This window comes from Vicugna pacos, chromosome 24, assembly GCF_048564905.1.
Source record: "Vicugna pacos chromosome 24, VicPac4, whole genome shotgun sequence".
NCBI classification, from domain to species: domain Eukaryota; kingdom Metazoa; phylum Chordata; class Mammalia; order Artiodactyla; family Camelidae; genus Vicugna; species Vicugna pacos.
The window spans coordinates 632,606-655,734 of record NC_133010.1 but is presented as its reverse complement, the minus strand read 5'-3'; the positions used below and the strand labels follow the sequence as shown (position 1 = coordinate 655,734).

At 40.0% G+C, this 23,129-nt stretch overlaps 1 protein-coding gene and 1 long non-coding RNA gene across 2 annotated transcripts in view; one reads left to right on the top strand and one right to left on the bottom strand.

Moving 5' to 3' along the window:
- The window catches only part of LOC102538186 (protein FAM81B), a 46,772-nt gene extending 31,316 nt beyond the window's left edge, over nt 1-15,456 (bottom strand). The window contains 4 exon segments of the mRNA XM_072948908.1: nt 11,847-11,911; nt 14,807-14,904; nt 15,329-15,426; nt 15,428-15,456. Coding sequence (XP_072805009.1) covers nt 11,847-11,911; nt 14,807-14,904; nt 15,329-15,426; nt 15,428-15,456 — 290 coding nt within the window.
- LOC140688950 (uncharacterized) overlaps nt 1-23,129 on the top strand; it is a 98,153-nt gene that overhangs the window by 32,695 nt on the left and 42,329 nt on the right. The window lies entirely within an intron of this gene.

Below are 23,129 nucleotides of genomic sequence, written 5' to 3'. Positions count from 1 at the left end.
GCTTTCTAACAGCTGAAAGATACAATAACTCAAAGGCAAAGATAAAAGAGTCAGAATTTCAATAAAAAGTAAAAAAAAAAAAGAATTAGAAAAGGAAAACACAACAACTAGGGCTATTTAGTATCAGAACAAAGAAACATATGAAATCCTGAAGCTTCTATTGGCCTTAGCAAATTACCTCTTCCTTTTACAGGTAAACTTCTGGAAGGACAAGTTAATTTTTGTGGTGCCTTTTTCTTTACTTAATTTGCTTATTTTTCTGACCTGATCTCTGAAGTCATACCCATCACTTTTGCTTAGTCCATTCCCCGGAAGCAAGTCACCAAGTTCTGGCTACACTCCAGGGGAGGGGAATTAGGTTCCACCTCTTAAAAAATGGAGTATCAAAGAATTTGTGGTCACTTCAAAACTGCCGCAGTATCACTGTTATCTAACTGTCTTCTCCGAAACATCAAAAAGTTTTATATTTTGATTTGGTGATTGTCACATGGTTGATTATATTTGCCAAACCCATCCAGATATATACTCTGGTTTGTATATTTTAATACATAACAATTATACCCCAATAAAATAATCTTAGCATTAAGGACAAAACAGTTTTCAGATCTCTAGCAATCTGTGCTAAGGGCATCTTTTCCTATAATTGATTATTTTAGATTAGCTCTGAAAAAAGACAAAGTCAAAGCATTTTCCATATACTATAAAATGTCACCACCTCCATATGCCCCAGGGATGGGACAGTAACATCTAATGTTTCTTCTTCCTGGTGGGAGAAATTATTCTGTAGGATGGGGTGTGGTTGACTGTGGTTTTCCCTGCCCGGGGCTCATCCACACCCCCCCCCTCTTGAGTTCACTGCAGCTGACAAGACTTCATTGGCGACCAGGGTCTGGCTGAAATCTTCAGGGAAAGATGAACTCACAGGCCAAAGTATTAGGACATTTGAGGAACACAGTCTTCAAAAACCAACTAGCCAACAAATAAACAATCCACTGGATTACAGATTCCCACAAAAGAGGAGTACTAAAATATATGCAACCTGAAATTTTTAAAAGGCTAATAAAGGACTTAATAGTGAAGATATAGGAAGACATTAGCAAAATGAAAACAAAACCTAGAAAACCAGAAATAAACAAGGAGAAATATTAGGCATGAAAAATATAATAGTTAAAATAAGGAAACATAAAAGATGATATAACTATGACAGAGGACATAGTTGAAGAATGAATTAGTGATTTGGGAGAGCAGATTGAGGAAATCTACCAGGCAGTAAAAGGGGCAGTCACAAAACTTGGAGATGCCAGGGTCAGAATTCGAAACTCATGTCTGTCTGACTCCAAAATTACATGTTAACCTTTACTCCCATCATTATTATCCTATTATTCCAAGAGATAATAAGCAGAAGCAGGGGACACACTTTGATTGATGATACTGATGTGACCTCATAGAGTGGCAGTAGAAATGACACATAGAGGTGTCTCCAGGATCCATAGCCACTCTCTCCTTAGTTCTTTCTTCGTTTCTTGGCCCTGGTCACCATTATCTCCTCTAGTTTTGCCTTCTCACGAAGAGTGCATCCTCCCACCCGCAGCTAGAGTGGTCTCTCTCTTAAAGTGTAGCACTTGCCTACTTAAAACCCTCTGGTGCCTTATCCATCCTCTCTTTTCCAACCTCATCTCCTCCCACTCTTCCCTCCATTCACTCATTCAACCACACAGGCCTTCTTTCTGTTCGTCAGACACGCCAGGCAGTTCCTAGCTCAGAGCCTTGGCAATTGCTCTTCCTTCTGCTTGAAATGCTCTTCCCAACAGTCTCTTCTTGGCTTCCTCCTTCCCATTCTTTAGGTACCAACTCCGATATCCCCTCCTGAGATAAACCTTCTACGGAGTAACTTTCTGTCATAATACCCCATTTCATCTTCTCCATAATATCTGGCATTGCCTAAAATCATCTTATTTACTTGTTTGTGTTTATTTTCTGCCCTCCATCACTGGAATGAAAGCTCCCTGTGGGCAGGCACGTTATCTGACTTGTTCTCTACCATGTCCTCAACACTGAGAAGAGTGCCTGACACATACTAGGTGGTCATTAAATATTTGTTGACTGACTGACTGATTGCTCTGGCCAGACTGTTCCCTTAAGGCTCAGTTATTAGAAAAATGGAGGAAAAAGTGATTCCTCACAGCTAAAAGTTGCTAAAGCCTTAAGGTTTACAGTTTCCTCTCTCAAATGGTATAAAATAGCTTCAGCCTGGGTGAGATTTATCTTTCCTATCACCTGTGCATCTGAGGAGCAGAGAAGGCTTAGCTAAGGGTTTCATTAGTCATATTCCAACAACCACTCATTTGGCTCAAAAATTTTCTTCTGGAAAATTACCAAATGCAACCTCCAGTGTATAAAATCCATTCCTCTAAAATCCCAATGTGCTGACAGTGCTTCGCTGGTTTGGGTGCATGAGTCACAGGCAGAAGGGAAGAGGATGTCAGGTCCTGCTGATGGTGACATGTAGCCCAGCGGTGGACTGCAGATACTGCAGATTTGCTCATTATTTTTCTGGAGCTGGTGCTTCTTTCTGGCCTCTAGATGATGTGCAGCCTGGATTTGCCAGTGAAAGAGTGTGTGATCTCGTCTTCCATTCTACACAGACACTTATAAATCATTCTGCCTTCCTCCCAAAATTTAGAATTTGTTTTCTCTTAGGTGTTCCCAGTGTGGCAGACACTGTTGATTACCTTCCTAACATTCTGCTGCTGCCTGATTTGGTCCATCCTCTTGTCCCCCATGTCCTTCAGGGCGAGGAGGCACAAGCTACTCATGGTGAGCCCATTTTTCTGGGCTGAGATGTAGTTGGTTTAGTAGAAGCATGTGAAATAATATTGGCTGATGAGATGCAAGGAGAAACTTACTGTGGGGCTTCTGGGTAAGCTTGCTTTGCCTTTAAGAAGAGATATCCAAGAAAAGATTTCCCTCTTTTTCCCTGGATATTGTCATGTCTGTGTGTGATGCCTAGAACTGCTGCAGCCATATTGTGTTCATGAGGGGAAAGAGGATAGCAGGGAAGAAGGAGAGAAAACACCTGGGTGCTTGATGATGATGTTAAGCCTCCAAATTAACCAAACTAGATTTTTTGATGTGTACTAATCAATGTCCTTACATTTAAGCCATTTTGGTTGGAGTTTTTGTTATATGCAACTGAAAGCACTGTATCTGTGTCTAATAACTTAACCAATAAACATATCAGTTGAAATAGAAATATATTGGTAAGTATTTACTAGATGTCTACTTTAGTCCATACACAATATATAAAGGTTCTGTCCCTCAAAGAACTTAGTCTGATTCAGGGTTTTTCTGCAGAGAAACTTGCATTAGTATCATGGGGAAGGGGAAGGGGAAAGGGAAGGGAGGAAAGTTGCTAAAATGCAGGTTCCTTGGCACCAAGATAGACCTACTAAATCATAATTTGGGGGGTGAGAGGAAGAACAAGAATGTGTATTTTAAATGAGCACATAGATGACTGATGTATTCTAAAGACTGACCATCACTGACTTATTTAAGGCTGGTCATGTGAATCATGACCAGTCTTAAAAGTGTAAAGGCAGTCTTAAAGGATATATAATGAAGTGCTGAAATGTGAAATGTGGCCTATGAGCTTTCAAGTTATGCAGATATGCAGAAGCAGCTTGGCAAGTTGGAAGGCAAGATATACTGAGGGTGGAAAATAGGTTTCAGCACTTACCAGCCAAGGGTTTCAGTTCATTCTTCTTTAGACAGAGCTAATGGCCTACTTTGCTGTTTGGCTGTAAGTTCTGAGATGCCACATAGAAACATGTGGTGGGAGGCAGTGAGACCAGTGCTTACAACTGCACTGCAGCCCAGGCTCACAAGGTGCCCATGTGCACTCACTCTTTGGTGTGCTGTTGGCTGGTGGCAGGACTGTGTCTAGAAAGAGCACGAGGAAACAGACCTAAGCCAGCAGAGGGCCCAGTGGCACAGGGCTGCCACGTCTGCTCAGATGCCAGCCCATGGTCCTGCCTTCAGGGTCAGCCTCAATGTTGTTGGTATTTGACACATTGAAGGAAGCCTTGCAGGGCAGCACCCTGTGCTATGTGAGTGTATTTGCCTACAACCACGGAACGTTAAGTGACAAATAAGTGAAGAACTGTAGTTATTTACTTTCTTTTAGTTCTTAAAATTTATTTTAAAATTTATTTTATATTTAAGTAGAGAGTATTCCTTTTTGAAATTTATTCTCATGCCTGAGATTTACTATTGGGATTTATTATTATTATTGTTTATTAATGATGCTTAATGAAGCCCCAAATGATGCTCTTTTAGTTCTATTTGCATGATTCCTACAAAATCAAGATAGCGCTTATATGTATATTTCCTATTTTATCACCATAAGGAAAGAGAATATTATTTTCCAATTGACTTTTCTAAATCTGCGACTGGAATAAAATTCAACCCATGAACATTCTCGGTCTTCTAAGAGAGATTCCTGATAAGACTGTTGTTCAAAGCATCAGATCATCGAAAAGTTTAAAAACTGAGGCTCTTCACTCATAGCAACCTTGAATTTAAAAAATTCACTGTTTCATTAGTGTATTATATCAGTGGGACTTATATATCTAAATTTAACTGGGAAAGGAAAGAAATGGCTGAATACCCCAGACTGTGCAGATGGAGTTACTAACCACAGCAGGAAGTATTCCCAGGGGGCCTTTTCAGAGGGATATTTGGGCTTTCCACAAATCATTGATTTTGTAGCTGACAGCTGAATCTGAACAGATTTTCCGCAAACTCTGATTCTGTTTCTCGGCAGTTTGGTGTGGCATACACCAGCTGTGCTGCTGCTGGCAGACGCACTGGTACATGGTGCCTCTCACTTCCCTGCCTGTTCTGTTCTTGTGAATAGAGCGCTAAATTTACTCAGGAGATTCTGATAACCGTTTCGGTAACCTGTAATACTCAAGAGACAAAAATTTGAAAATTCAAACCCTTTTCTAGAACACAAAAGGGCATAACTGAAGAGAATTTTCATTTCTGTGAGATTTATTATGTGGCTATTTATGTCCTCAGGGCTTAGAGTCCTGTAGAGAAGAAGAGTGAAATAAATAAAGTGACAGTTCAGAGACTATTTTGCTGCCTCATGAAAATAATCCGTGAATATGTGTGTGGAGTGATGAAGTTGAAAATGTATTTTCTATAGTTTCTCCTTTGCTTGTTCCCAGCCACCCTGGCAGATGGCTTTCATGACTCTAGAAGCCTCCATTGCTGAGTTTTACACAGGCTGAATGCTATAGGTGGGTGAGGCAGCCAAGTCATGTTTTAAATAACCTATAACAGAAAGAGGCAGCCCAAGGCCAATGGGGTTGGGTCAGCACGGGGTCTGTGTAGAGGATCCTGGAAAGGAGAGGACTCCAAATAGTAACCCGACCAAGAGGAGATTGGAGAAAGACACTGGTTGTGGATTTTTTCCAGGGACAAGTTACATAATACACGAGGCTAGCTCCCCATGTACAGTAACACCTTCACTAAAATAATAGGATTACTGATGTACCTTTTGTGACCGGCACTGAGATGGAGGCATTGAGGTTGCCAGTGTTAGTGAGTCCCTGTGTGAATACGGACATGGTAGAGTCCGGGTGACACAGAGAAAACATGCAGACTGCAGCAGCAAATCATTGTGATGGTGTGTGGAGCTCTTACAGCATTTTGTGGTGCTCTTGAGACACTTCTATTACCTTGCTATTCTTGGGGTTTGTGTGTTAGTTTTGTGAGTTCCCAGGGGAAAGAACACTCAGAGTTGGAAGATTGGGTGTTCAAGTTCTGCCTCTGCCACTTAATATCTTTGACCCCTCTGAAGTTTTCCAGAAGAGAGCTTCTTACTTGTCCTGTGGAGATAATGACTCCAGCCCTACCGAGTTGGCTAAAGGGTATCAATTTACTTAATGTATCTGAAGTGCTTTATAACATCTGCAAGGGTTGTACACGTGTGTTCTTATTATAACTATTAGTAATAATTAGATGGTGTTATGGGCTGAATTGTGCCCCTACAAAAAGATATGCTGAAGACCTCACTCCTAGTACTGCAGAATGTCACCTCCTAGGTCCCTGCAGATGTGACTAGTTGTACTAGTTGACGTCATCCTGGGGTTGGTGGGCCCCTAATCCGATATGGCCTATGTCCTTATAAGAAGATGGCCACATGGAGTGAGACACAAGGAGAACAGCCTGTGAAGACAGAGGCAGAGATTGGAGGGATGTGTCTACAAATCAAGCAACACCAGGGATTGCTGGCTGTCACCAGGAGCTAAGAGTGACGGATAGAACAGATTCTCCCTCAGAGGCCTTAGAAAGAACCAACCTGCTAACACTTTTATGTCAGACCTCTAACCTTCAGAATTGTGAGACAGCAAACATCTGCTATTTTAAGCCACCCAGTTTGTGGTACAGTATTATGGAGGCCACAGGACACTAACACAGATGGTAAATGGTTTGTGGGGCACGTCTAGCCCAAGAGACGTTTAAGGAATTTATTATTACACTCTTCTATTTCTACATAGTGCTTATAGTAACATATCACTTTCATAAGCATTATCTCATTTCTTCCCGTTAGTCCTGGGCATAAGTAAAATTGTTCTCAGTGTTTAGAAAGTGAAGGTTGAAGATTATCTGTAACTCAGCTGGGAAATTTTAACCTTCTCCTTTGACTCTTTTTCCTACATCACAGCAGCTTTGTTTAGACCAATTAGTTTAGACCTCCTGTTATATTTGTTTTTCTCAGAGAGATAAAATATATTTATTTCTCTGTGTATAAATATAACTATATATTCAAGATACATTTATATAAAGTTATATATGTAACTATGAACCATGTATGTACATATATATAAATGTATTCTTCTGCATATATAAATATATATTCAAGATACACATTTATATAGTTATATATAACATATTTATATATATATATATATATATATTTCTCTACATATGTAAAACTTGCTCCCAACATTATGTAATTTTTCACCCCAGTTACCTTTCCTCTGCTTGGCTCACATCTCTCTGTGGAATCCTAAGGGTCTTCCTTGTGGCCCAGAGGTTGGAGGGGCTCCCTCTCTGCTCTGGAGAACTGAGACTGGCCTCAGCCTGACCTCAGCACAGTTGTCACACTTGAGCAGAAGCTCTCAGGTGCGGAAGAATCCAGAGAGCCTCTTGGGGCAGGAGGAACTGAGCTTCAGGTGGGCAGCTCCTGCCCTGACTGATATGGGAGTGCTGTGGGTAATGCCCAGTTCCTGTAGCTGTGTCCACCCAAAGCCAGAGTCTTGCCCATCACAGGTGGAGGACAGTGAGATGATACTAGAGAGAGAATAAAAGACTGCCCTGGGGCTGATGGCGGTGTCTGCCAGGCTCAGCTAAGCAGCTAAGATACTTTGAGTCCAGGCTGCCAACACCCTACAGAGGGACACTCATGAAGGAAGATCAGATATGGCTGCATTCACATCTTCCATGCTGCAAGGAATGGGCTGGAGGTGAACATGTCCCAGGATTCCCAAGATGTCCCAGGGTGTGTGTGTGTGTGTGTGTGTGTGTGTTTGTAAGATAGCTGATGTGGGATGTGGATAGTGAGTGGTTAAGAAAATAGGATTTGCAGTAACATAAACAGTGTGGGAATCTTGGTCATAGTATTGTGTGACCTTGGGCAAGTATTTGACTCCTCTGAACCCCAGGGTCTTCACATGTGAAATAGTGACACTATCCACCTCTTAGGGCTATTGTGAGGATTAAATGAGTTGATTAACATAGATTAAGTGGTGAAAGCTTTATAATGAATATTGTCAGTGAGGCCAGAGAACTGTGCAGGGTAGGAGAGGTTCTGCCAGGTAATAAAAAACTTGCTAACAACCCAGAGTGCCCCAGGTTCTTTTTTTTTTTTTTTTCCTTAAGCTATGCAGACTATTTTGAGCTTTCTCACCAGGAGCTAGTTGCCCTCAGAGACAGATATGATACTGCAAAATAAAACCCGAAAGATCTCCAACCTATCATGTCCTGGCCCACAGAAAGCTCAGCCAGCAGTGTTTTGTCTTCTTTTTTCGTGTCTGTAATGTGAATATCTGTCTTCATCACGTAGTAACAAAAGCAATGCATCATGGGATAATAAAATGTCTGCCATGGTGCTAAAAAAAAAAACTTGAAAATAAATACTTTCCAGACCCTGAATGTCCTATTCTACTTAAAAGTAGCAATCATTAATCATTTATTATTTTGCCCATTTGGCTTACTGATAGTTTTATGGATCCAAATCTTCAATACCATTCTTTGGCTGTCAGTCAGACCCCTATCTTCCCAAAAGGCACTCCTGAGAGAATTCCTGAGATATATATTGGCTTTAGCCCAGCCTGGACAACTCCTCAGTACCAAACAACTTCATTTTCTTGGCTCAGATAGCGTTGTGGTTCGGGTTGATACCTCCCTCCTTTCTATACCGGCCATCTTTGCCCCGTGCTGTTTCTGCTGCACCACAGCAATGTTCCTACCTTAGCAACTTTGCTCTTGCCTGATGCATCCATGTGGCCCACTCTCTCATCTCCTGGTTTCTGCTCAGGTGCTAACTTCTCAATGAGGCTTACCCTGGCCAGACTGTCTAACAATGTGTATCTCTTCCTCTTGCTGGAACAAAAACTCCATGAGGGCAGGGTCATTGTTCACTGAAGACTCTCCAAGGGCCTAGCATAGTGCCTGGAGTGTAGGAGATGGTCAGTAAATACTTGTTAAGTGAGTAAATGATAATGACCAGTTTTTGAAGACCAAAGAATCTAAGGGATGGAAGAGACCTTAGAAATTATTTGATTCAGTAGTGAGAAACTTACTCTTCTTTTTTTTGGCAGGGGGAGGGTCAATTGAAGCAAAATTAAAAGAGATTTATAGGCAGAATTTGTTTTCCACTCACAACTGAATCCTGTGGGGGAATAATGTATGTTCTTAAGCCTTAATCATTTACTTTATTACATACAAGAGTGTTTATTATGAGTGTAAATTGTGAGACATAGCAAGTTAGTGGTGACTCTAATCTGTATTCTGGAAATGAGTTCTGGAGCTTATCCTGAACAGAGACAGCCCTTGGGACACAGGCTGCTCATCATCCATCACTTAAAACCCCACCTCATTTTACAGAGGAGGCAGAGATTTTTCTCAAGGTCACATAGCTGATTACAGGCAGATTCAAGAGTAGACCAGGTGCCTGGGCTCCCTGCAATGCTCCTACCAGCAGAAGAAAAAGAAAAATAAGAAAAAAAGGCTTTGGTGCTTTTCTGCTTGATTAGGCTTAAATGAGCATTGAATACACTGTCAGGAAATCAGTGGACGTCTGCTCACTGTGAATCTATGAACACATTCGGAAATCAGAATTATTTACTGCCTTTAATATAATGTCACCATAATTGTCCTAGAAATGATTGCAAGCATTCCGCCTCCCCCTGCCGCATGGATTATTAATATGACTTAACATTTAGCGAGTACTAATAGTGTGTGGGTGTTGCTCCAACTGCCTGCGGCTGAGAAGGGCCCTGTACACACTCAGTCTGCCTGTCATTTTAATGTGCTTCTCTCTAGCCAAACCTCACTCACTGGAGAGGCATTACCTCTTTTGTTGCTAGATTTTTACTTTTTTCAGTTGTTTTTATTATTAGTTTTAGTATTACATATGCCTTATAAATCTATATGATTCATAAGGCAGAGCCTCTGAGAATACTGACTTTTACTTGTGTGAGAACCCTGTTGTCTATCAATATGTTTATTGCCATTCAATGAGTATTATGACTTGAAGGATGAAGTTATTTTAAAAATTACTGTCTTTTTTTTTATATTTGCAACAAATATATTTTATTTATTTATTTATTTTTAACATTTTAACATTTTTATTGATTTATAATCATTTTACAAAAAATTACTGTCTTTATGTTTACTTTGTTGGATTCAGCATGTCAGTTCAACATACCTGTACTGACGATTGAAATGCCCAAATGCCATTATGCTTTTCCAATTAATTAGCTGCTTAAAAGTCTACTGCTCTTAGGAGGAGCCCTAAAGATTCAATTGTTCCACCATTACTCTCCATTAAATCTGTCAACTGCAGTTCCTTAGAATAGACATACAGTGCGTCATGGCAGGCAACTGTAGGGGTATCAAAAAGCATTAAGGTCAGAGAGTTCTTCCTTTAGGGAGTTTGCAGCCTGCTCTGGGAGATTAGAGGGGAGCAACCAAAAGAAAGTCAGCCATCTCAGGCGGTACATTGAAAGTTCGGATATGTGACTTAGATAGCAGGGGAAGGGATGAAGAAGTTCAAGGTAGAAATGAATGTTGGGGTCAGATAATCTTCATCATACTTTTGCTTTGAATTATGGCATACTTCTTTCCCTATATCTTAATTTTAGTTTCTTTGGAACCCAAGAAATGGCATGAATTTCTTTGGATTTTTTTTATAATTTGTTGTCATTATCTAGGAATTTTTTCTTATCTCCTCTGATGTAAATCATTAGCCTGGGCTAAAGAAATCCACTTGGGTTCCTATCGAAATCTAACATATTAGAAGAATGATTTCTATTTTCCATTAGTTATGTGAAGAGTCAGGTGGGAACAGATCTCCATGTTCTCCTTGGATGGCAAGATAAGCTAATATATCCATTTATGATAATTATTTTTTGTGCATACCACATTCACTGTCCTTAACTAAGGGAAAATGACATCTATCCAAATGTCATATTTTTAAACATTAAAAAAAGTTTCCTCTTGTTTGGTTCCATTTTCTCTAAGTTATAGTCTCATTGTCACATAAGCAGATAAAAATTATGGGTAGCATGAAAAGAGGGGCTAATATACTGTGGTTGAACTGTTTGGAATGCATTAAATTCAGTTGGCTAAGGAACTGTAAACATAATGTAATATGAGTGATTTTTAACATTTTCCCATCTTCATTGTTAAAGGTAATTTAAAAAAAAAGAAAATCCAGTATTTAGATTTTTCTCTTCATGTTGATTCATTTCTTTTGTTCGGTTATTTTTTTTTCTATGGTCGTGATGTACATGTTAGAATCAATTATTTTAAAGGTATGATGGGTCTTAGTTTCTAGTTCAACCTCCTCCTTTGGCAAATGAGAGAACAAAGCCCAGAGACATATGGGACTGACTGAGGTCACACAGAAACTTAGTAGAAGGCCTGAGACTAAATTCCAGGTGCCCTGAAAACATTAATGGACACATCAGACCAAACCCTTCTTTGACATACTCAAATAGAAACTCAAACTAATATGCATTGCCCTGTGATCTCGCCTTTACAAAGAGGAATTCTGGGACCTTTTGGATGATGCCCATGTACCAATTGTATGTTATATTTCCAAGTCCCCAGAGTTGTCCCTCTTCTGTAGCCTTTCCCTGGATGAGCTCCAGGTGTGGCACTGTAAACAGCAGAGACAAAATGTCCTACATTTCAAAATTCCTGAGTTTTTAGCATGAAATGTTAACATATTTATTTGATTTATTTTGAAAGTCACAGTTAACTATAGCTGATCTTGTCATATGTCATTCATTGCCTACACTGTGTTACTTTATTCATAAATCTATAGGAACCTTCAAAGGTTATTTTAAGAGGAAGAGTAAAATTGGCTTGTTCTGTCAATCAGAAAGGAAAAAGAGAGGTTTGTCTTGCTGAGATGGTTTAGTGAAGTCCATCTGAAAGCAGAGAATTAGTTTAAATGAACTCAAAGTTATCTCATTCAGGCACTTGAATCTCTAACTAAATCAACGAGTACGCTAAATAGTTAAAGCTGTTATAATTTACAGACTTACTTGTCAACATATTCAACTAGATCTGTAGAATTCTTGGTTGACATTTTGGCTGGAGATAATGTTACCTAAAATAAAGATCACAGGTTTAAAATGTATCAGCTACTTTACAGAGAAATCTTATCCACCTTATTCTTATACAAATGTTTTAATTTAAAACAAAATATATGCTATAGATTACAGATCATCAACCCAGTTAATCTTGCACATGCCTCATGTGTACTGCTAGAGACTAAAACCAAAGTCAAGTTCTGGGAAGATTCTAGAGAGTTTCATTTCATAGATTTGATATCACAGTTAAACAAAAACTTTCTGGAAAAGCCAAAGCCATAAATTATTCTCAGATAATTTAAAAATGAAATATCAAATGATTATTGGCTGTGTTACTAAAGATGTCCTCAAACAGTGACAGTATTGACATGGTGAATTCTGAGGGGGATCTGCTAATTTTCTAAAACAAAGCCAGAACCTAGAAAACTAGTCTCTTCAAGTAATTTTGTTTTCTAAGAAACTTGGATGTCAGATTATTAGAGTCAATGAGAAATAAAAGTACAGAACACATGTACATAACTTCTAGTAGTAAACATAGCTGGCCATATGAACACTTAACTAATTCAAGAAAATGGCACTACCAGAAAGTTCTATTTGCATGAAAATTCATACTTTTGCAGCATTTCTAGGAGGAAAGAGGATACCAAATGTATTCCCTGTTTTGCTTATGCTGAAAATGTTTTAAGCTCTAATTTTTTTTTAAGTTTAAAGAAGCAGGACACAGATTTATCCTAGTTTTAATAGCCCATCATTGAATTGGATTCAGTAGGAAGAGTATGAATTGTATTCCACCTCAGTTAAAAACTTAAACAAAATATGTTCCTAGGGTATTTTTTCTTAGTTTATATTATTTTAGACTATAATGGTGGGTAGAGTATGTTAAGACACACTACAAAAGTCATTCCCTTTGCAAACATCTTAGGAACTACCACATTTTACTTCTTAATTTAGGGCTAAGAAACTTAATTAGAAATCTCTCTTCTCCAATAAAACAAACAAAAAAAAAATCAGGTACGTTTATTTTGAAGGAAGCTACAGTAGTCAGGCTTTATGACCCAGCTCACTTGGTGGTGGGCAACCAGAAAAAGCTCGAGAATGGAGCGAGTTGCCATGATTCTTCTTTAGACCCTCTCTCACCATTGCTAAGTGGGGTTTTGCAATGGGTCTGATGCTCCGAAGCCAGGTGTTCCCCTAGGGAATGGATATACAAATCCACTGGGCGCCCAGATGTCCATGATATGGAAACCATCCTAATTCCCTAGAGAACATAGTTGGTCTTTGCCCTGGTTCGTGTTTTCACTCCAGATTCCAACTGGAACAGTACTGTGCCCTGGGCTCCTCACCTACTTGCGGCCAGATCTTTCTTTCTCACCTCTCCACTGCTATACCCCGGCCTGTGGGAGATTGTGGAATTGCCTTAGCAACTGGCTGGTCCCTGGTCTTGTACATTGGCACCTAGTAGTCCTTTGTGAGTACTTGTGGAATGAAAGCTTGTGATGAATATCTTGTCCAAGGACACTAAATTACTGGGTCATTGTCTTCCCTTCTCCTGCTGGAGGGAAACAGTTGGATATATATCTGCTTTGTTTTTACTTTGTTCAGTTTTAAGTTTTGTTTGCAAGACTGTAAGTAGTATACTCTTAAAAACACACATACAACTCACATACTTTTAAATTAACAAATGTTAAACCTGACAATGGAGGGACATTTGGAAAAACATAGAGAAGTGAAAGATAAAGAAAAAATTCTCACTTATAATTCTACTATCTAGAGCAAAGCTGTTAACATTGTGGCATATTTATTTCCTCTTTTCTCTGGGCAATTTTTTAAGTACCTAGGACTAAATTTTTATATTTTTGATAATTGAATATAGGAGTCAGCTGTTTCATCCCTATTCCTACAGACTAAATGTAATTATATCAAAATTGTCTCACAGACAACTTTGTGATTATTTTGGAACTTTTTACATGTGTTAGTTTTCATCTGTTTCATCATAATGCTTTGTGGCTTAATGGACTTTAAAATACTTTCACATGCATGATGGGATTTCATTCCTGAAACAGCCCTGTAGGGTGGGAATCATTACCTCTACCTTATGGGTAACAACAGTTACCTTAAGTAACCGAAATTCTTCTTTATTAAAGGAAGGCTTCAAGGTGATTATTTTTATAGGTGAGGAATCTGAGGATTTGAGAAGCAAGGAGCTTGCTCACAATCATACAGATGTTGATAATATGATGACTGAGTAATCAGACTGAGTCTTTTCTTCCTAAGTCCTTTACCTTAGTGGCTCATTCAAACTCCACATCTTGGTATGATAGGTCTAATTAACACATTTCACGGAACAGGAAACAGAGAGGTTAAGTAATTGCCCAAAGTCTTGCAGCCAAATACATGGTACAGCCAATAGATAGCAAAGATCAGTGTTTGACTTTATGTTAGCTTTCCAGTGCTCTTCTGGTCACAAGAGGCTGTATCCGCTGGTCAGGTGTTTGAGACTTACAAAGCCTAAAAACACTGCTTCTTTGAATTAATGGGGCATATATGACAGGTACATACCAATAAAAACTTGTATTTAGCTATTGTCTTTCCATGTTAAAGATAACATCTACACTTTGAGTTTATTATAGTGCCTTTTGAATCTTCACAAAAATAGTCATCAAATTTTTGTTAATTTTTAGCCCCACATATTAAAAGTCAGTCCAGTGAATGTATTCACAAATTGAGATCCTTTTTCTTTGCGGCCTGTGCCAGCATTAGTCACTTTGTCAAAGCAGAACAAACAGGAAATGAGGGAGAATGAAAAGAAAGCAACTCTTCCAGGACTCCTTAGATCTCTCTAAGCAACATTAAGCTTTAAAGAAGCTGAGCAAAATATTCTATTTTTAACATGAATATCGAAAAGTACTTGCTTTCTTCTCTTGGTCACTGGCTGAGCCAGGAAGGGGGCCATCAGGTTCATCCGGCTGTTCCTCTGCAGTCAGGGAGGCACTTTTGTTGACATCTGTATCTAGGCAACCAGAATGCAGAATCAGATCAGGAACCACAGCAAGTGAATTTTTGCAGTGGTGGTAATTTTTAAATTTTTTTGAATTGAGGGCAGTTTCTGTGCATATAGCAAAGTTTAAAGGGAGACTTCCAATTTGTTTTGCACTTCTTCCTTTCCCTCCTTCTCTACCCCAGACCTCTAGCAGGTCCCCATCTCACCTCAGTCAGCTAGAATAGCTTATCACCTCAGGTGCTTCCATGAGACAGTCAGGAAGCTTTGTCGAGATGCCCTCATTTAGACCAAGGAAGTGATTTCACACCCTATTGTGCCCAAGCCATCTCAGGATCTTCTTTGGGATTTATTACCTTATTTTTATGTAATGAGAAATATAAGCTAGCAAAGTAGGAGAAATTTAGAGACCTTGAATAATCCATAAGATAAATACCTGAACTCATGACGCTTGATTTCCTGAGTTTATTTTTTGTTGATCTGATCTTTTGGAAAGGGAACAGAAGTGTAAACAATTTTTTTTCTCTCTCAGAAAGCCAAAGTACCAAGGAAACTTGATCGCATCCTGGTTTTCATGTTTCTGGGGCATCTTTCTGTGGTGGCCCAGCAGCATTGTGACTGCAGGAAGGACCTGTGATGTCAGTGGGGTTGGCCCTCACACTTTTAAGTCTCTGAGTCCCTGGATCTAGGAGATTTGAGTGTTTTCCTTAATGCTCATTGTTGAAAAAATCACAAGGTCCTAACTCTTAGTCTCAGTGGGTGCGAAATGGTTATTTTTAAATTGATATTTCACACCCTTCCCCTGGTTTCACCTTCACAGTTTGATAAGAGACCCGTTTCCATCAAATTAGAAAATGAGATGCTGCCACACTCCTGAATCTTAAGCACGCCGGTTAAGGAAGCTAACTCGCCTAGGCCACTAGGGGGAGCACCGCAAAGAATGCGGCAATGGCAGGCGAGCTGGATAAGGGCTTCAGAGAAATCAAAATAATTGAACTTCGGCTTTGAGAGAGTATTTTGTTCAGCTTTGGCTTGTTTCAAAACGATGTGGATTGCTTCAGCTCTGACATGTTTTCCTGAGTTTTAAAATTGGAATTTGCCTATTTTGCTGATACAACTTGACCCTCATATACAGAAATGATATTCTTGGCAGAGTTATTTTTCAAATTATGGTGCTGGGTTTGCCTTCCTCCCAGAACACGCAGGATGTTCAGGGCGCTGAATGACAATTTTGGTCCCATAGATAAACAGCACTCATGATTTTTGGCTTCAATGGTATGTCTTTGAGTGTTAAACTAAGCCCTTAAAGCGTGAAGATAGACTATTTTATGGTTTGCAAGCAGTCTAAAATGCTCAATACACCACTCTAATTGTCATTTTATACTGTGCCAAGTAAGACTGACACACCAGTGACTGAGGGCAGGTGGTTGTGGGTGCTGAGGGAGTTGATTAGAATCCTGACGACTCAACATACTGGCTATTTACTTTGGGCAAAATTACCTCCCCTCTTCAAGACTCAGTTTTCTCATCTGTAAAGTGGGCTAATAACATCAATCTCATAAGGTGGTTGAGAGGATTCAATGCAACAATACACCTAAAGCACTCTGCTGAGTGCTATGCTGGGAATCCACTAAGAAGCAGCTATTATTAGTGATTATTTTACAAGGTGGCAATTATCCAAGAAATAGAGTTTGTGTGAGAAGGGAAAACTGGATTTGACCTTGCTAAACAACTTCTCATGATTCTTTCTCTCCTTAAATTCAGCTTCTAATCCATAGGATTTGGCTAGGAAATTGGGGTCCAGTGAAATGAGAGTCTAATTTGTTATCTAAATGGATGCTTGGTTCTTAAAAGTTGTAATAGTTTTTAATAGAACGGTGCACACAAAATGTATGTACCACTGAATTCCCACCTCTCTAAGTAAGTATGAAAAATTTTTCGTAGAAGTCAGTAAGCTTCAAATCCAGGGCTACCAAGAGTATAGCCTAAAGCACAGAAGCCAATGTGTTCAATTTCCATCTTAAAAACTGAAAAATGACCTTATATTCTGATATTATTGTAAATGTAGTCATAAGGGAATAATCTTGAGGTGGTGGTCAGTGAAGTGGGTCAGTTAGTATTCAGGGTCAGCTGAGACAACTGCTATGTTGTTGTGCACTGTACAGCCCTAGGGGGCACCATCCACACAATAACAATGTAGATTTTCATATTTGTTAGGCATAACAAAATTTTCAATTTGTTGCCTGACACATTTTCAGGCATATGTCAAGAAAATATCTTACTCTAATAAGATAAGTATACTAGGGCAGTTTTCTGACAAGTGGAGGTAAAGGGTCTTGAGGAAAGGGTGCCTATTTCTCACTCACACAAAGAGTGTATATGGCAGCCCTGACTCTGGGTGTCTGCTGGGTGCTGTGTCCTCAGCTGAACTAGCCTCAACCAGCCCTTGGCCACAGCAGCCAGTAGTTGGCAATGTCCTCAACTTCCTTTTCATTCTATGTTACCTCACCCTTGTTGTCCCAAGTGCCTTCAGGCAGTCCTTCCTGGAAAGACCTCATTTGGACCTGAGGACCTCTTAGGGCCTCACACTTTTCCTTGGGCTATTCTCATTTACCTGCTCTAGTCTTCTAGTAACCGCTGATGTGTGTAGTGCTTGATATTTTAGGAGATGCCCTTTATGTTCTACCTCATGACTCTTAGAGAGGTATGAATATCCTGATTTTACAGATAAAAATACAAGGAGGTTCAGGGAGGTTTCATGACTTACATCAGTAAATTGTGAAACTGACTGACTAGACTCCAAGTCTTGTGATCATCCCTTGGTCACCATCCTCGTGGGATACATCATACTACACTATGCTAGGGTGTGAGTGTTTGACTTCTATTCTAATGGGGAACTCAATGCTAAGTGGGTCCTTAATGCTCTCTGGCAATTATATTGCATTTCCTTAGTCTATCACTCTTGTCCACTTCTAGAGTACTCTGATACCTTTTCCTCTGTTCTCATATTGCCGTAAATTTCTCTCTCATCTTTACTCTCAGCTGATGACTTTTTCTTTCTATTTCGCTATGAAGTGAAATAGAAATAAATAGAAGGGAATTTTGATAGCCCACCCACTGCATCTATAGACCTATGTGTATCTGTGTCCGTAAATTGCAACTCCTCGCCTGGTTCAGCAAACGAGCCATCTGTGCCCTCCCTTGTTTAGGGCCATCTGCCAGCAGTACTTGGGTCCCACTCCCTCTCTCCTATTCCAGGACCCCTCTTCCCTCTACTAGGTAATTTCCATTGGCATCAAGCATTTTTTTTTCTTTCCTCCCCCTTAAAACACATAGACAACCTTCTTTTCATCCTATGTACTCTTCTAGCTACCATTCAATTTTTTTCCTTTTTTGAACAGGAAAAGATGCTGAAATGTTTCTATTTTGCTTTTTCCAGTTTCTCTCTTTGCTATGGTCTGAATGTTGTCCCCCTCTAAAATTCATATCTTGAAGCCTTAACCTCGAATGTGATTTGGAGGTAAGATCTTTAGGAAGTAATTCAGGTTGAATGAAGTCATAGGGTGGGGTCCTAATCTGATAGGATTAGTGGCCTTACATGAAAAAGAAGTGATCCCAGTCTCCTCTCTCTCTCTACACACACATAATGAGGAAAATATGAGGACACAGTAAGCCAGGAAGAAGGTTCTCACCAGCAACCAAGTCAGTTGGCACTTTAATTTTGGATGTCCCAGCCTCCAAAACTGAGAAATACGTTTCTGTTGTTTAAGCCACATGGCTGCTAGCATTCTATTACAGCAGTGTAAGCAGACTAAGACACTCTTGAATCACTAAAAATCAGGCTTTCTATCCCTTGTACTGTCTATTAAAATTGCTCTTGTCAAGGTCCCCTGTGACGTCTCTGTTGCTAAATCCAGTGGTCAAATCTCAGTCCGCATCTCACTTGCCCCGTCAGCAGCATTTGACAGAGTTGAGAGCTGTCTTCTACTTGAAACTCGTTCTTTACTTCCCAGGGCTACGAGTCTCCCATAGCTCTGCTATTCCTTTTCATGGGTTTCTCATTCATCTCCTTGACTCTGAGCATCTCAGGTTGCTCAGAGATTTCCTGAAAGTCCTGTGTCCTGAGAACCCTCAGCCCTGGGCAGACACACACTTCTGTTACTGTGTCTTGCTGTATTTCCCTCTTAGTGTTTATATGTCTAATATGCATTTACCTTTCCTACTAATTGTTTTCCCTGCTAGAATTTAAGCTCCGTGGGGTGGAAATTTTTATTTCTCTTGTTCACTGTTCTGCCCTGATGGTGAGAATAGTATCTGATACATGGTAATTGCTCAATAAATATGTGTTAAATAAATGAATAAGTGAAGTCCATAAAGATGTGCAGACAAAATTCTACAGAGAGGTGCAGAAGCACAGGTGACAGTGGATGAATGTGACATGAATTGTGGAGCTGCTGGCATTTTACCTGAACCTTACAAAAGGCACATACTGGCGGTCCCTAAGGTCTGAGCGGCAATCATGGTAGTTTGACTCTTCTGTTCCCTCATAACAGCCCTAAGGACAGACACTTCCAGGGGCTCCTACTGTCCAGGACCTTCCACTGACATTTGGAGAGGGGAAAGGCTTCTTTCTCCATCACCAGCTGTTTCTTGTCCTATTCTCTTCCTGTCTGACTTTCGGCCTGCTGTCTATTAGAAAGGATCCAGTAAATTCAGTATGGCTTTCACGCCCTGTAAGGGACAGTGCCTTGGTCCAGGCATTTCAAATGTGTATATAAAACTCTTAAACTGTAGACTCCTAGGCTCCGCCCCTGCAGGTTTCAAACAAGCTCATTTTGATCCAGAGATCCAAGGACCACATGCTGAACAACTAAAAGAACAGAATTTCTAAAGATGTCATCCCTGGAAACCCATAGGGAACATTCTTTTGGTTGGGGGGCCTCTTTGATGTCTGAAAATTGCTCCTGTATTCCTATAAACAATTATCTGTTTGTCTACCTACCTGCCTGCCTGTTCCGTCCATCTATCCGTCCATCAGTCCTAGATTGTGTCCATGTGGAGTTACCTGCACTGTAGCAGCGCTGGAGGTGCTTTCTCCTTTGAAAACAATTTCCTTGGGTCCTAATTACCTTCTGCACCTTCCCCAAGGCCAAACCACATCCTCCCAGCAAGGCTCCCCTCAGGTGCCAAATGGCAATTTTCTGTCATTCCTACCCCATGTTTAGACCTTGCTATTCCTCCTCCTAGCTGTCAGCCAGGCTCTCTTTTTCCATTTTCTGGTTCCATGTTACCACTTCTGTCTCCCCCGCCTCTGAACAAACATCTTCTCCCCAAATACCTAATTGAAGCCAAGCTGCTCTGGTGAATTCCCACTGCCCTTAGCTGTGTTTCCTGCCTCCAACTCCCACTACCCTTTACCTGGCTTTGGCTATTATTACCTAAATCAATTGACTCACCAAATTAAGAAGTGCAATACATTAAAAGATAGTAACTTTGATAATTTACCATGAAATAAAATGCCAAGTGAAAAAAAAATACACTCTAGGGAAGTGAATTCATCCTTATACGCAGTCTGTCACCTATATTTACCTGTGCAGAGTCCAAAACAAAATACAACCATTAAAAAAAACCTGACATGGCTGATAATGACAAAGGTTGGTAAGCTAATCACTCAAGGACAGTAGCAATTCGGGTGGCAAGTAATTGTGTTGCCACCAGATACGGGAACCGTGAGTTTTTGTGGAGGCAATAAAAGCCCATGCTCTTTGTTAAATTAGTTTACAGAATCTCTGTGAGATTGGAAACAGGAATATTTATTCCAGCTGCTCTAGTGCCATGATTTATTTCCCTCATTTCTCTGCAAAAATCTCTTTTGCTGCATAGAAGTTTCTTCTCTGCCAGCTGAGTGAGCCTTGTGCATTTAGCCTGCTCTAAAAATCTCAGTTCCACCTCCCTGAGGGTGTCTGCTCGCCAGGCGCTGGCTGGGGATGGGCAGCCATCCCACTTGCTGCCCCAGTCATCTCCAAGAGCCTATTTTTGTTGTGCAGTAGGACCAGTGCCCCCAACCACCCAGCCTACCACGAGCACCAGCGCCTCAAGGTGAACAGAAGTATCTGAAGAGCATATAAATAGCTTCTAATCCCACAATCAATGAATGTATTTTTGGCTCTAGACATCCACACATTTAGCCAAATGGCTCTAGGACAGAATTGAATATCGTATATGTTTGTCTCGTCAGTAGCAAGGGTAATGAAATCCATAAGAGAGAAGTTTTTCTTTGCTCTGGGAATACTTTTTATGTCCCAGCATTAAAATATATGTGATTCTGTTCTGTACAGAACTTACCTCTGGGGCCCATTCCTTCCGTATGTGCTACCTACCCACATCCCTTGCGGCCAGGATGCCTAACCTTGTAAGAGTCCGGTGTCCTTCCTTTGCCCTTCTTCTAGCATGGCTATCTTTTTAAAAATTAATGTGAAAATAATTTTGTCCAGCCCATTTTTTCCCCTAGAAATTTGTGATCAGCTTTTCATAGGTTGAGAAATAATTAGACCAAACGACTGCCTAATGTATATAGAGTTTCCTTTTGGGGTGATGAAAATTTTCTGGAACTAGATTGCAGTAATGGTTACTAAACACTGTGAATGTATTAAATAACTACTATAAATGTAACTACACTATAAAATGTATACTTTAAAATGAAATTTTATGTTATGTGAATTTTAGCTCAATAAAATAATTGTCCTCTTCAAAAAAACAGAAAGAAAGAGATAACTAGACTAAACTGTAACCTAAGGGGATGGGAAGACATTTACTGAGTGCCTACTATGTGCAGGTCACTGTTTGCATGTGTATTTATAGTTTAGTTAATTCTCACAACAACCCAATGAGTACGCTATCCCATTTTACAGATACAAGTTGAGGAACTTTCTCAAACTTCTTAAAGTCTGACTTTCTCAAAGTCATGCAGCAGTATGGTTGACTCAGTCAGTGCTTTTTCTGCCATGCCAAGCTGCTTATTTTTGAAGTCTCTCTGTATCTTCATCCTTTTCTGCCCCCTTCTTCTTTATGGCATGTCTTCTGTCTCTTGCCAGGCATCTTGTGTTTTATACCTCAAGTTTTCTGCTGAATGCCTTCAGTCATTCAATCACTTATTTGTTCATTTATTCTGTCAGTCATATAAGCATTCAAGTATGTATTGGGTGATGTCTCAGTTCTCTTCTAGGCATACAGCAATGAGTAAAACAGAAAACAAATTTCCTTTGATATTCTAAAAAGCAATGTATAATAAGTACCCAGGCATTCAAGATGAAATAGGGTGAGTGCATTTATAGAGGAAGGCAGAGGTGCTGGGCATCCCAGGGGAAGAACACATGGCAGCCTTCTAGGAAGGGGGCAAGGAAGAGGACTTCTTGGGAGAGGTGACACTGAGGGGAGCCCCAAGGCTCTGTAGAAATTACTCCATACAGTAAGTGAGTGTGTTTCTGCTTGGGGAATGCCCATCTCCATGACAAGCAATGTTGAGTGGAGAAACAAGGTGGGTTAATCATCAGAGATGAGGTTGTACAGGTGAGCAGAGGTTGGACCCTGAAGGCTCTTGTCTCTTCGTACGCACCTAAGGAGTGTGGAATTTACCCTGCAGGTCAAGACGGAGAGCTGAGCGGTCAAGTAGTGTTGACTGGGTCCTTGAGTCCTGTGGATGTACTAATATGTTAGAACAAAGCCTGAGAGGTAAAGCCTGATTTAGTAGCATGAAAATACTTCACGCTGGAGAGGCATGTTTATTCCTGGTGAATTTACATGTGATAAATTCTTATGACATTATATTCTAAAATACATGTATGAACTGGCTTGACATGATTAACAATTTAAAGGAAAATATAAACACAGGGGCAATTTAAACACTAGTATTAATTTATGAGTCAATTCAAGGTCAGGGACTGAGAGTGACATTAAAAAAGAGAGGCTTTGTTCTAACATATGTAAACACAGGCAAATGTATGAATTCTGTAATTCTGTTTCTACTCCACTGTGAAGGAACTTTTTAAAAAGAAATTGACACTGTCAATAATGTGACAAATAATGAAACCTTTTTTATATGGAAAACTTTGTAATTTTGTGTGTGTGTCTAAGATTGCCTCTGAATAACATATTTAAGCTATTTGGAAACTTCGGACTCTGATACCACATTATTGGTAGAGCGTTTCACGGTACATTGTTAGAGGGGTTCTTACTAA